Genomic DNA, 15,306 nt, shown 5'->3' on the forward strand with positions numbered 1-15,306 from the left:
TAGCGTAACAACCGGCTCCAGCAGGTTGCCGCAAAGATGAGGAAGTACCACGCAAATTAATCCAAACATAGTTAATGACATGAAAGAACAGTCTACAGTATTGTAAAGAAGTATAAATGGTGTAATGTGTGAGGGAGCGGCACATGTTTTGTGCTAGATCAAGCTGTTGTGCTCACCAGTGGTCTCATCTCCTGCACGCCTTGTTGTACACCACTGGCAATACAGCTTCAGTGCCAATGTGAATTGAAGGAAAGTATTGCAAGTGTTCATGCAAAAATGGGGGTGTTGCCTACTATAAGTGGGTGTGGTTTAACAGAGAGTGAGGCTAATGTGATAAGGATCACATATTAGGAAATGTTCAAGGAATTGTGAATATTGTGTTTTTGAACTAAATGTGAAATTCTTTTTTACGTTAGTGATTTACCTTGGCTGTGCTCTGGCAGGCAAGAGCTGAGGCTTTGTCTTAGCTTGAGTACACAACTGATTATTTTAGTAAAGAATTAGTATTATAATTAATCACTGCACATTCTGTAGAACACTATTAATGGACACAACTTTTATGTTACAGGGTAAATCAAACAAATTTTATGGAGCATTCCCACCTGCATATAATCCACTTGTTTTCCTGGATTATAACAACTTTATGAGAACTATGGATCAGTGGGGCAGTGAGGTATAATATCTTTATTTTTGGATCTGTTGAAAATGCATGAATAGTAAAAAAATATTTATTGAACCTGATCAATTGAATGTCTGTATAGTTTTCAACAAACTTAATTAAAAACTATTAAACTGTGGTTTAGTAACAAGAACAAACACAGGATTTCTAGAGGGGGGTTTCCAAATGCCTGATTTTAGAGTGAGTGTGGCCATTCCATGAAGAGGGCATAATTAGCAATTATCCAGCTTTAATATGCATTATACAAATTGTGTTGTGTGTGTCATAATTCCAGCATATACAGGACCAGCAATCATAGTTACAGTGGGTAAAATAAGTATTGAACACATCAACATTTTTCTCAGTAAATATATTTGTAATGGGGCTATTGTAATGAAATTGTCCCCAAATGTCAGAAACAAACCATGTAATCCACAAATGCAAAGAAATCAAACCATAGATGTTCATTAATTAAGTTATGTGTAATAATGTAAAATGACACAGGGAAAGTATTGAAAAGATGAAGAAAGGGGGGTGTAAAAGTCATGGAAATCCAAGACACCAGCTAAAATCTATCAGTAATTAGAAAGCAATCCTGCCCCTTGTCAGTGTAAATTAATATAAGCTGGTTCAGTGCCAACTGATGGCCTATAAAAAGGTGTCTCATTACCAAGGTGTCACACAAGAAACATCTCATGATGGGTAAAAACAAAGAGCTCTCTCAAGACCTTCGCAACCTTATTGTTGCAAAACATACTGATGGCATTGGTTACAGAAGGATTTCTAAGCGAGCACTGTTTGGGCCATAATCCGGAAGTGAAAAGAACATCATTTCACCATAAACCGGCCACAACCAGTTGCTCCTCGCAGGATTTCTGACAGAGCAGTTAAAAGAATAATCAGAATAGTTGTCCAAGAGCCAAGGACCACTTGTGGAGAGCTTCAGAAAGACCTGGAATTAGCAGGTACAATTGTTTCAAAGAAAACAATAAGTAATGCACTCAACCGCCATGGCCTCTAGCACACTCACCACACAAGACTCCATTGCTGAAGAAAAAGCATGTTGACGCTCTTTTAAAGTTTGCTGCACAACATTTGGACAAGCCTGTGAAATACTGGGACAATATAGTCTGGTCAGATGAGACCAAAATTGAACTCTTTGGATGCCATAATACACAGCATGTTTGGTGGAGAAATTGCACTTCACATCACCCCAAAAACACCATACCAACAGTGAAGTTTGGAGGTGGGAACATCATGGTGTGGGGCTGTTTTTCAGCATACGGTACTGGCATACTTCATGTGTTTGAAGGAAGGATGAATGGAAAAATGTACCAAGACATTCTTGATAAAAATCTGCTGCCATCTACCAGGATGCTGAAGGTGAAACGAGGGTGGATATTTCAGCAAAACAATGATCTGTAACACACAGCCAAGGACACTCTCAATTGGTTTCAGAGAAAGAAAATAAATCTTCTAGAATGGCCCAGCCAATCACCTGACTTGAATCCAATTGAAAATCTATGGAAAGAACTAAAGATCAGAGGGCCTAATTCAGACCCGCTCGCGAGCGCTGAGCGCTCGCAAGCGGTTCGATGTTGGCCAAGTGCGCATGCGCACGTCGGAGGCGGCTCCGTCATGCGCATGCACGAGACCCGAATAACGACGGCCAAGCCGTCGTTATGGGTCTCGCACCAAAGGGGGCGTGCTGTCGATGGTGAGTGACAGCACGCCCCCTTTGGTGGGCGTGCCGGGGGCATGGCTGCCCAGACGGAGGCGTCCCCATGGGAATGCCTACCGTCTGGAGCCGGCCCCACTGACATCACAAGTGATGTCAGTGGGAGTGCTTTTGGCTCTGATAGAGCCAAAAGCACTCCAGGGCTTACGGCAATGAGACCCTACCGCAAGGGTCTCGTCGCAAGCCCGATGGTCGCGATGGTCTTGACCATCGCGACAATCATTTTGGCCGCTCGCTGTAGCTGTGGGTGGTCACCCACAGCTATGCGAGCGGCCAGGAGGCCGCTCTTAAATTCAGAGGGACGGCCCTGAATCAGAGCAAGCGCTCTGTCAGAGCGTCCGGCTCTGAATCAGGGCCACAGTTCATGGAAGAGGCCCACAGAACCTTCAAGATTTGTTTGTCTGGAAGAATGGGCCAAAATCACACCTGAGCAATGCATGTGACTAGTTTCTCCATACTAGAGGCATCTTGAAGCTGTCATTACCAACAAAGGCTTTCGTACGAAGTATTAAATAAATTTCAGTAAGTGTGTTCAATACTTTTTCCCTGTGTCATTTCACATTATTACACAACTTAATTTATGGACATCTTTGGTTTGATTTCTTTGCATGTGTGGATTGCATGGGTTGTTACTGACATTTGGTGAAAATGTAATTACAATAGTCCCATTACAAATATATTTACTGAGAAAAATGTTGATGTGTTCAATACTTATTTTACCCTCTGTATATCCCTTTTACACTAGCTGCAATAAACCCATCCAGGTGAACGCATAGCAACCCAGGTAACTGTGCAGTATGAAAGGACCAAGTTGAAAAAAGCCGGGTCGAGCAATTCAGCATTTCAACCCTGGTCACGATGAGGGTTGAATGCGTGTTCACCCCGGCTCGTGATGCAGTGTGAAATGCGACCCAGATCTCATCTCCAAGCGCCAGCTTCTCACGTGATGCCACCTGTCTGTAAGGGGTCTCAGTCGGGTCGCTCCGGGAATGGGTGCATGAACAAAATCCCGGTTATGACCCGGCACACAGATGCATAAAATATTAAATGCGAGAGTAGGGCCATCCTGCCTGAGTAGCAGAAAAACCTTGCTCTGCCCTGGATATACATGTATATTTAAGTCTCCTTATGCACTAGATAACAGTATTAATAATTAACCTTACTGTATATCTGTAGATGGTCTATATGAGTGCACCCAGGACAGTGCATGTTTTCCAGAGCTCTTAGTTGATGCATAGTTGTAAGCATTATTGGCTGACACTTGTTAAAAGATCGACAGATGGTGCTGATTATTTTATTTGTGATTCTGAGGAGAACATGCAGCATTAGTAAAATTGTATTATATACTATTTATTTATTTATTACCAGAATTATAACCCATGTAAGCACAGGGAGAATATACAAACTCCTCCCTGGCTGGTTCAGCCTGTTGCTGGTTTAACCCACAATTTCCAGTACCAGACCTGCTTTTGAGAGGAGGGGGGCATGCACTTTTTTAATAAAAATTAACACTTTTAAACACACAAGCCTGCTCACAGATAGGTCTATTTATTTTGTGCATTGTACTGTGATTTTGATGTAATTTTGATTGATTTGACAAACAAGATTCTTAGTGTATTTGTGATTTGTATTCGAGTCTGTGTAATTGTTATGCCATTTGGTCCGACGGTATAGTGTGCCGTATTGGTGTGTTAAGTTGTGTTTCCCTGGTGAGTTGCAGTCGAATTGTCCTTTAGTAAATCTCCAACTTGAAAAAACACACCCTAATTGCAAAAAACACCAAAAACCAATCTTAGTAAGTTTACCCTTTAGTGAGTAATGAAGATGAAGTAAGAGTTTGAGGTCATGATTCAGCAGCGGATGCGGTGCCGATGTTTACGCAGTTCGAGCGATTATTTACCATTGCACATGCATGTACAGTAAGTCGCAATGCGCACATGTCGTAATTGCATTGTGATTATCTATGCACAGAGGATCCAATCGCAAAGTGAGTGTCATGTAGTCAGTTTGGTGGTGGTTAAGTAAAAGCAGGTGTGCCTGGCCATTTCAATGCCATTTCATGGGCGTGCATAAATTAACCATAGCGGTTGCATTCTCAGCATGAGACCTCTGCACGTGCGGAGAGCCGCAGTGTTTGTGGCTGGTCAGACCTACCGTACATGCTGCTTGATGTGCGTCAATGGTACCGATGTTGACGCAGGAGTGCAACATTGGACGGATATGAGAAGACAGCAGTGGGCATATTTTAGCAACTGCAATCCGTAATTGATTGCAATTTCTTCCGCTGCTGAATCAGGCCCTGAATTCTAAGACAATAGTAATACCAAATTAGCACAAACTGTTATTGTCTTTGGGAAAACTGGGACATATGGTGGTCCTTGGCAAAGGTCTCTAGTGGAATAAGTAGTACACATATAATAGAAAACTGTGATAGTTTCCATGTATCGGCTGCCAGTATGACTGATGAATATTAATATCACAGTCAATAGAAAGTTGTTGACATTTATATTTAAGTGACGTGCGGTGAGGTCAAAGACTGGGGAGGCACACATGGAGATAACTCTAAGTGCTGGGAGCCTGTCTCACCCCCTACTCACTGTAACTTTCCCCTCACTACACTGAGCCTCAGTATCCATTGATTCTCCTACCTACATCACTGTGTATTCTCTTGCTGCTGCTGACAGCTCAGATTTCTAAACACTGTAGTGCACTTCCAGGTCACATAACACACCCAAGGTGTTCATCAGTGCTCAGAACCCCCCCCCCCCCCCATACTCAGAGGCATACCTCTATTAGCTCTCTTTCTCTGCATCTTACTACCCATGGTGTGGCTCCGACCTCAGCTCTGCAAGCAGTCTGACTATACTGAAGTGAGGCTGAGCTATTGCTGCCTCATCTCTCTCGTCTCCCTGCAGTCCCAGGGAGCTCCACAAAGCTGGTGAGTGTTAACTAGAATTATCATTGCAATAAACAAAGAAGATGTTCATAAGTTATAAATATCTTCTTTGTATTATTCTAATCATTTTTATATCAAATCTCATGGGTATGACAGGGGAGGCTCAGCCTCTCCTGCCTACCCTGAATTACCATCCCCAATATTTAAATAACAATAAGTGCCAGCTGTGCCATCATTTGCAAGGTTTTGAAGCAAAGGGCTAATATAAGAGAAAGAGCACATCTTCTGAATATTTTCATACTGGAGCAAGTATTATTGTTAAAATTACCAGTAAAGCATAGACCTCGTTGTTCTGGGCAAATGCTCAAATCTCTTTTTTATTTAATTTTTTTAAGCAGCATCGTAATTATACATAGAAATTGAATGAATATTGTATTTACAGATTCCGGCAGATGCTCCATGGAAAGCACCTCAAGCTATAGACTGGGACAAAATGTCAATGAAAGAATTCATAGACAAAGTGTGCTGGACAAGGTAAGCAGTTATTTCACAAATAAACGAAAAAAACAAACCAACAGACGCTAAACCGCCTAAATAAATCTATCCAACCTGTAATTGTGCTTAATTGACACCACCCTACTGACAGCTTGCCCTCTACATAAGGGAGAATACTGGATATCCCCAAAAAGAAAGTCAAACAAAGATATAACAAATGTGTAAGGCGCTGGTCAGAAACATGGTTTTTTAATTATATAAAAAATAATAATCACATGTAATAAAAAACATGGGTATCGGAAAATAAATAGAATAATCAAATGACAGAAAAATAAAATCTAAAATATAGATCATACAATACATAAAATTCCTAAATAAAATATAAATACTGTGTAAATATATAACCACACTTCATTCAATTCTACTTAGTAGAAGAAAATAGCATATGAGTCAGGACAGTGTATTTAACTTAGTAGGAAAAAAATGATGACATATAGTATAAATATTTGCAACATCAAAGTATCCAATTGTAACTCAGTTTAAAGAAGATAATATAATTAGTATCTTTTCTTGATGGAAAAAAATACATACAACCACTGTCTCAATATTTGTAACAGTGTCCTCGAAAAAAAGGTTCAAGCAGGTATGATTAGTAGGTTGCTTTTATATAACTCACAAAGCAGTCCCAATAAATAATGTACATAGATGAATGATTCTGGTTTGGAAATAATCAGGCTGTGGATTTATTAGGCGTGGGTTGCAGGGATAGTATAAATAGCATGAATGGTTCCAGTTTGGAAATAATCAGGTTGTGGATCTATTAGACGTGGGTTGCAGGGATAGTTTAAGTAGCATGCATGCACAACATCTCCATGTCCCAAAAACTCAATCTCAGGTTGTGTCCCCTGTATTTAAAGACAGTCTTTCTAGTTCAGAGAACACTTGCTTTACCTGGTCTCGGAGATCTTTATCCGGCAGTGATATTACTGATCACAGTGTTCCTAGCTGAAACAGGGAACCAAACCATCCAACATCAACCCGTAAATCCTCAAGCCTCTCCACAGGTGGGCACCAGTCAACGCGTTTCTCCGCCTCTCAAGCCCGTCGGCGGCTTCTCAGACAGTACTGTTTCTGTTTCTGACCAGTGCCTTACACTTTTTTTATATCTTTATTTCACAAATAAGTATAGATCTACAGTAATTGAGGACTAGAAAATATTAAGGGACAGTTACAAAGATCATAGCAAAGCAAAACAAAAGCACACTTCAGTGTGACTGTATCTGTGTATAGGGTACACCATGCAACACACATTTTTTTTCTTGATGTAAGTTACTGGTTAAGAACATTATAACACTGCCCTGTGCTTTAGAAGTGCTCTGCTGAACTATAATGCTTACATATTGCTTTCCAATGTACCATTTTCCCAAGTCCTCACTAAGCACCCATTGTCTTGTTACTAAAATTAATTTCTCATTCAATTTGTGTCTAAAAAAGCTGTTTTATTTCATTACATAGTGCATTTTAACTATTTGCTGTGCTTTTGTGTGTGCACATATTGGAAAAATATGCTATGCAATTGTAAAGAATAGCTGCCCCTTAGCTTAAATTTGGACCAGATTAAAATATGACTCTTATGGCATTATGAAAAGTGGAACTGAATTACATCCACAAAGGCATTATTCAATTAGTGTAAAAAATAGGTTCCCCTTTGGCCAACAGGTATTAGGTTTCATACTTAATTAGTATTTATAGTAGTTATCAGTTCACTAAGGATGCTCTCCTAGTAGTTTTCAGTTAGTTAAGGATGCTCTCATAGTAGTTTTTAGTTAACTAAGGGTGCACTCATAGTAGTTTTCAGTTGACTAAGGGTGCACTCATAGTAGTTTTCAGTTGACTAAGGGTGCACTCATAGTAGTTTTCAGTTGACTAAGGGTGCATTCAGAGCAGATATCAGTTAGCTAAGGGTGCGCTCATAGTAGTTTTCAGTTGACTAAGGGTGCATTCAGAGCAGATATCAGTTAGCTAAGGGTGCGCTCATAGTAGTTTTCAGTTGACTAAGGGTGCATTCAGAGCAGATATCAGTTAGCTAAGGGTGCGCTCATAGTAGTTTTCAGTTGACTAAGGGTATTGTCATAGTAGTTATCAGTTAACTAAGGATGCTCTAATAGCAGTTATAAATTAGCTAAGGGTACGCTCATAGTAGTTTTCCGTTGACTAAGGGCACTTTCATAGTAGTTATCAGTTAACTAAGGGTGCACTCATAGTTTTCAGTTGACTAAGGGTGTTCTTTTGGAAGTAGTTATCATTTAACGAAGGGTGCGCTCATAGTAGTTTTCAGTTGTTGAAGGGTGCTCTCATAGGGGTATATTTACTAAAGTATGAGTTTATAGAAGTGGAGATGTTGCCCATAGCAACCAATCAATTTCTAGCTACTATCTTCTAGAAGGTGCTAGATAAATGATAAGTAGAATCTGATTGGTTGCTATGGGCAACATCTCCACTTCTAAAAACCCGCACTTTAGTAATTATACCCCATAGTAGTTATCAGTTAACTAAGGGTGCACTCATAGTATTTTTTCAGTTGACTAAGGGTTCTCTCATAGTAGTTATCAGTTAACTTAGGGTGCACTCATAGTATTTTTTCAGTTGACTAAGGGTGTTCTCATAGCAATAGGTAGCTATGGGTGCTCTTATAATAGTTATCAGTAGAGATGAGGGGTTCGGATTCCTTGGACCACCAGAACATTAGGAATCAGAGTCAATCCTCGTAGCAGCTCGGGTCTTCCTGCCTGACTCAGATTCCACTTCGAGGAAAAACGTCATCCTCGCTGCATCGGATTCTCGTGGGTTTTGGATTCTATATAAGGCACCGCAGATGGGACTTGGCGCCATTTCTTTGTCAGGCATGCTGCTGTATGCTGCGCTTTACTCTGCTGTATAGGTTGTGTTGTGTCCAGACTCACAAGTGGCTGTGCTGCTTAGTGAATGTGTCTAGGGGGTGCACACTTCTGCATGCTGTGCTGTACTCTGCTGTATAAGCTGTGTCCAGACTCACAAGTCACAAGTGGCTGTGCTGCTGTATGTTGTGCTGTACTCTGCTGTATATAAGCTGTGCTGTGTCCATCAGTAAAGACATTCACATGCATATATAAACCCTGTGGCTCCAGTCCATGCAGGAATAGAGCTGTGACATAAAAAAACACAAATTAAATAATTGTACTGTTTGATGCGTTTTGTTCACATGCATAATTAAGGCAAGCCCTGTGGCTCCAGTCTATGCAGGAATAGAGCTGTGAAATCAATCAAATAAATTAGATCCCTCTGAAGGAACCGCCACACTTGTGGGCGGAGAAACGAGTCAGAAGGTCTGTCATCACTGGAACGCAGGTGGTACGCTTAATCCAGAAGTTGCGAGCTTGACTCTGGTAGCCGATAGCACGCACCTCACAACGGACGCCTACTAGTTTGTCTCTACCCAGGCTGATGGACAGGCCATGGATCGGGAGCGGAGGTCCTTCTGTGCTGGGACTTGCCACTGCCCATTGCTGGGTATATATTATTAGCAAGTAATTAATTGCACACAGTGCTGCTGACTGTCAGTTATTAGAAGCTCACTCAGTTCCTCCCCGTCATGAGGGTAGATGTAAAGATTGCTTCAGACAATGATAATCATCCTCCCTGGCTAAAGGTAGAGGTAAAGACTTAAGGTGCATACACACACAACGATTTTTTGAACGATTATCGATAACGATAGCGTTTATTGTTCAATCATTGAAAAAAATCATTTATGCGCATTCACGTTTGTAGTTTTCAGTTTGTAGTTCAGTCAGACTGACCAACTCAATGATTTTCAGTAAGGGAATATGCAAAAATCGTTTGTAGTTCAAAAATATCCTTCATTACATTTAGTAAATAAAATATTTTATTAAACGGTTTTTGTTAATTTTTCCCTTGATAAAAATCGTTCTAAAAAATCTTTAATTGGATCACTAAAATATACTAATTAGCGCCCACTGTGTCCTATACTACTTTCTTTCTTGCTTTAAATAAATTATATAATTGTACTGTTTGATGTGCTTTGTTCACATGCATATATAAGCCCTGTGGCTCTAGTCCACGCAGGAATACAGCTGTGACATCAAAATAATAAATTAAATTTACTATGAATCAACCCTTCCTTTCCCTGCCTTCAACTACATACGTACTCCATCTCCCTCAGGCCCCTTGATTAATGAAAACATTTGTTTACTGATGTGCCATGTTGGGAATTGAACTGCTACGTGTTTGTGCCTGCCCATTGCTGTTGGTTAGCTTAGTCAGCCATACTCTAGGACAGTGTTTCCCAAACTGTGCACCTAGGCACCCTGGGGTGCCTCGGGACACTTGCAGGGGTGCTCAGGTTGTTGGTCCAGCACCAAGTTAAATTATTTATGGTCAGTGTAATGTAAATATGTGGACAAGCAGAAGCACAAACCTATCCACAACCACATAACTGAGCCTAAGAATAACAGGTCAGCACAATCTACTTCACTTTACTACTTCACTAAATTTTTTTCTGACTTTCCCAATAACAAACTTTTGGCTTATGGGTGCCATGAACACAATGCTGATAGTCTAGGGTGCCGTGGTTTAAAAAAGTTTGGGAACCACTGCTCTAGGAACAAGAAAAGGCTCAAATTATGTGATTTTAGCTTTTTTGTACATTATTTTAAAAAGTCCAAAACCAACACCAAAACCAAAATCAGTCAATGCGTTTTGGCAGAACCAAAATCGGACGATGAATTAGAACCAAAACCAGCAAATGTGGTCCATCGCACATCTTTAGTTATCAGGAAGCTAAGTTAGCTCTCATAGTAGTTTTCTGTTGACTTCGGGTGCTCTCTCATATGGTATTACATGCAAGATGTGAAACCAATCAGCAAAGGAAACAAGTTACTTTTTCTCTTTTTATGGGAGAAAGGAACATTGACCATACAGGATGTAGTTTATATCGGTTGTCGGGATGCCGGTGCTCAGAATGCCAACACTGGAAATCCCAACACCAGTCAGAATCCTGCTGCCAGCATCCCGATGGTAAATATTGGGGTTAGAGGGAAGGTTAGTGGTTAGGGTTAGACTGCAGAGAGGGAGGGTTATGGTTAGGATTCAGGGAGGGATGAGTAGGTTGAGGCTGCAGGGGGGAGGGTTACCTGCAGGCTGTGGAAAGGGAGGTTTAGGGGTAGGGGGGTGATTAGGATACTTACTTGCAGGTGTCGGTATCCTAAACCTGTTGGGATGCCGGCATCAGGATTCTGAACGCCGGGATCCTGAGTGCCGGAATCGCTTACTTAACCCGACCATACTAGTGTTGAGAGTTTATGCAACACCCGACATAGAGTTAACACAATGTTACTATGGTCGCCTAGTAACCATTCCAAAATAGGCATTAGAATTAAATAGCATTTCCCTCCTAATTTACTTAAAATTTCTTGCAAAAATAAAATATTTGAATTTATAACGATCATCTTCCTAACTGTACACACAAATTTAGAGCACTTCCATCCTCCTACAGTATTTGGAAAACTAAATATATTGTGTCTAAATTTATGTTTTTCAGTGCTGCAAGGCGATTTGCAGAGCTATTTGTGAATTTAGTTGTAACTGCGGAGACACAACAGGTCTCTACATTGTGGTTCCTCTGGTATGTAAGGATTTGTGGCGGAACAACAAGGATTTTCTCAACTGACAACGGAGGACAGGTGAATAAAATGTAATACTGTATGTGTGCGCTTCAAAGTGCTGTATTTTAAAATAATTTGTAGTTAATGAACTAACGGACATGAAGACAGGACTTTAGCTTAATGTATCCATATACCATAGAAGAAAACCCAAGATTATTAAATGCATACAGGCTGGGGCACAATTTAAAATTAGTGCGCTCCAGAGTAAAAGTCAGAAACCTTGCCAATCCAAACTCCAGTGTTCTACACAGATGCATTTGCTTCTGGGATCTGTTTCCCACTTTGCAACCTTTCCCCAGTCCAGTCGCATGAAATGCTAATGCTACAGTCAGGGCCGGTGCTTCCATTAGGCAGCTTTTTTAGACAGCTGCCTAAGGGCGCGCTGACCTGAGGGGGCTGTCTGCTGAGGCTGCATTGGAGAGGGGGAATGGTCTTGCTTTGAATTTTGGTTTTTGCATGCACAAAAAAACCCTGTTGGTGTATGCGAAATACTCATGTAGTGTTGCTGGCAGTGGACGGGAGTGGGGCAATACAGATGGCAGTATCTGGGGCCCGAAGCAGTTACTGTGTAAGGACAGAACAGGTCAGGGACGGCGCAGCTCTCAGCATTTCCTTTAAAAAAGTTAACTATCGGAACACCATCGGGTCATTACCATTCGATGACGGCAGACATCAGAACGCCGCTATCGAATGTTAAAAACACTACCATCATAAGAAATACATCAATGGCCAGCAGACATCGACAATCGATGTCCATCTGTAAGTCAAAGAAACCCAGTGAAAGCTTCTTACCAAAGCGGTCAGACGCCCATCTACACCCGCCCTCAGAAAGGCAAAAAAAAACACACAGCAAGACCCAAGAGCCGTGGGAGACAAGCTGCAGCACCTGGGTCTGGCGCCGGTGACGCCACTATGTCACCCATACGTAATGCCAAAATATTGTACAGAGCTGCTGTAAAATTTGAAGATGGCAGTATGGCAGTATAATTTATGAGTTAGCACGCACGGGTAGAACAGACAATACTTTACAGTGCTATCACTGTAGAGAATGTCGCAACAAGTGGCATGTTGAAATATCTCAGTGCTATATAAACAAATATTGCAAATGTTTGCATATGAAGCATAAAACAGGAGCTATTAATTTACCTATTTTATCTCTGACAGCAATAAATGCTTAATTTTTTCACGTAGTGCTATTGAATTTGTTCTCATTAAGAACTATTCTAATGCCATCTGGATGATGGCCAGTATGTACAGTGTTAAAGTTCAAGCCAATGGAGGGTGAGGCATGACTATGTAGTAAAATAAATTGAGTGACTATCATAAAAAAAACATAATGATTAAATAAATACACTAAGGACTGGATTTAAGTGCAGGCAGAGCCGTAACTAGACTTTTTGGTGCCCTGTGCCAGAAAGAGCATTGGCGCCCCCGTCATTTTTCAAAGGGACATAATGCACCCATAAAAGGGGAATGGCCTCATTAGGAAGGGGCAGGGAAGAGATAGGAGAGGTCAGGAGATGCTGGGGATGAAATAAGAGGAAGCTACAAGTGAAAATGATAATAAACAGAAATTTGACAGGCCCAAACAGCGCCCCCTGACCTGTGGTGCCCTGTGCGATGGCACCAGCCGCACTACCCTAGTTACGGCCCTGAGTTCAGGTATCCCTGGGCAATCCAAACTTTGTCAATGAAAAGAAACAGTTACACATATGCATTATTGTTCTACAGCTATTCTGTTACCTTGCTACACTCTACTTTTCATGTACAGTATTTATACAAGTCTCCACTTGTGGGTTGCAAGTAGTCCAAAGGTCAATATTTAATATGGTGGTGGCCCAAGGACTTCCTAAAGCAAACTTGGTTGACATTACCAGGTTTAAATTAATTTTTTCAAGAACAGAGTAGGAAAGTTGTGTTTTAATCAGAGAGGGGACTGATTGGATATGAGTTTTGAATCAATAGTCTATGAAGCTAGATACATTTTCCAAGTGTTAGAATATATGGAAAATCATGAAATATATAATGAAACTTGAAGTAAAATGTTATTATTTGCAAACAATCAACTTTGGGCCTGATTCAGACCCGTTCGCTAAGCTGTGAACGCACGCTATGGGCGATTATTGCACATTTGCGCATGCATATGCGTCAAAGTACGCATACGCGAATCAGTCAGTGTGCGCCCAGGAATCGTGCTCTCGTAGTACACAGACGGGACTACTTTGAGTGACAGAGCCGTTTGAGGGTGGTAACAGGGGAAGGTGCTTGTGAACGGGGGAGTGGTGCTGTGAACGCAGGCGTGCCTGGCCGACAAAATGGAGTTTTATGGGTATGCATAATTAGCAAAGATGCGTCATTGTACATGTCACTTGGTTGTTTTTCAGCATGCAGTGATCGCAGTGCTTGCAGTGGGGTAAGGTCTACCTCAAGCGCTGCGTGCAGCTCCGACAGCTCTTGATGGTTCCAATTGTTCACACACTTCCTGGAGATGACGTGTTAAGAGAGAAAAGTGGGCGTCTTTATACTGGCGTCCGTTCGCTCTGCCATCGCTCTCTAAGACATAGAGGTCGTCCTTACACCAGACAGTACGATTGCGGCATTTGCATACCCGGCCCCTTTTAGCTGCGTGAGAGCGCAGCTTAGCGTCCGGGTCTGAATGAGCTCCTTTATTCGGTGACAAAGTTAGAAAAATTAACTAAGGGCTTGTAAAGAGCACTCCATGTAAAATGACTCAAGATGAATAAAAATACTTTATAAATATGCTGATGTTGCAAACAGTGGAGTGATTAACATTAACACATATATAAATATGCACTGAAAACAATAAAACATTAAGTTAAAGTTGATGTTACTTGAAAAAAGATATAAGGGCTGAGGATATTTAGTAAATGTTGGTTATTACTTAGCTTTGTGAGCTGCAGCTAAGGTAAACCTATTTGCATTTAGATTTTCTTTTGTCTTAATATTCCTGGTAGTCTTTATGGACTAGCATAGGCCGGCGGAACACATCTAGAGAAACATGTTATGCTGTAGAAGGTAAAATGTACTGTCTTATCTTTTTATTGAATGTCAGCATTCCACCAGTCTTTGACCTGGATCTTTCATGCTCTTTTGGCAGCAATTTCTAAAGTTGCACAATTGTTAATGTTAAACAGAGACACAAACCCATTTAACTCAGTCGTGTTCATGTTGAACTGAATGTAGGTGTGTAATGCATTTATGTACATTCCTACAAAAAAAACTTAAGGCATACATCCACTAGCAGATATTAATGGACGACATCGTTATCGTTCAGTTGTCCATTAATCGTGCATGAATCGGGCACTAAAATATCGGAAACGACCAGCGATGCGCGCTCCTGCTGGTCGTTTCCAACATCAATCATCGCCTGAACATGCCGGGCAATCTGCCGATAACGACAGATTGACCATGTTCAGGGATGAGGGAGGGTGCCTACACTGAATGGTATATCGTTCAGTGTAAGCACTGCACAGTTTAATGAACGACTGAACGATAGCGATATCGTTATCGTTCAGTCCTTCACTAGACGCCTAGTGGATGTGCCCCTTTATGCTTGAGTCTTTGTGCAAATTCAGACTCATGTAATACTTTACAACTCCCTATACCTAGAGAGGCCAAATGGGGGTGAGACGGGGAGGTGAAGCATAGGCGCTGAGTACAGTAAGGATGTATTTACCTAAATGTGACCAAGCTACACATATATGCCTGTCGGTAGGAATATCTGTTGGTGGTACACATGGGAAAAAATATGCACTAATGATGATGATTGGCAGACAAT

General features: G+C 41.2%; 1 protein-coding gene across 4 annotated transcripts in view; it reads left to right on the plus strand.

The window, feature by feature from the left end:
• The window catches only part of LOC148508169 (amine oxidase [flavin-containing] A-like), a 125,667-nt gene that overhangs the window by 47,985 nt on the left and 62,376 nt on the right, over positions 1–15,306 (plus strand). For all 4 annotated transcript variants that reach the window (XM_088444909.1, XM_088444908.1, XM_088444907.1 and 1 more), the window contains 3 exons: positions 569–673; positions 5,735–5,826; positions 11,384–11,525. In XM_088444909.1, the coding sequence (XP_088301035.1) occupies positions 569–673; positions 5,735–5,826; positions 11,384–11,525 (339 nt within the window). The remainder of the gene's footprint in view (positions 1–568; positions 674–5,734; positions 5,827–11,383; positions 11,526–15,306) is intronic.

This window comes from Taudactylus pleione, unplaced genomic scaffold (genome assembly GCF_031769625.1).
Source record: "Taudactylus pleione unplaced genomic scaffold, aTauple2 ptg000374l, whole genome shotgun sequence".
NCBI lineage: Eukaryota > Metazoa > Chordata > Amphibia > Anura > Myobatrachidae > Taudactylus > Taudactylus pleione.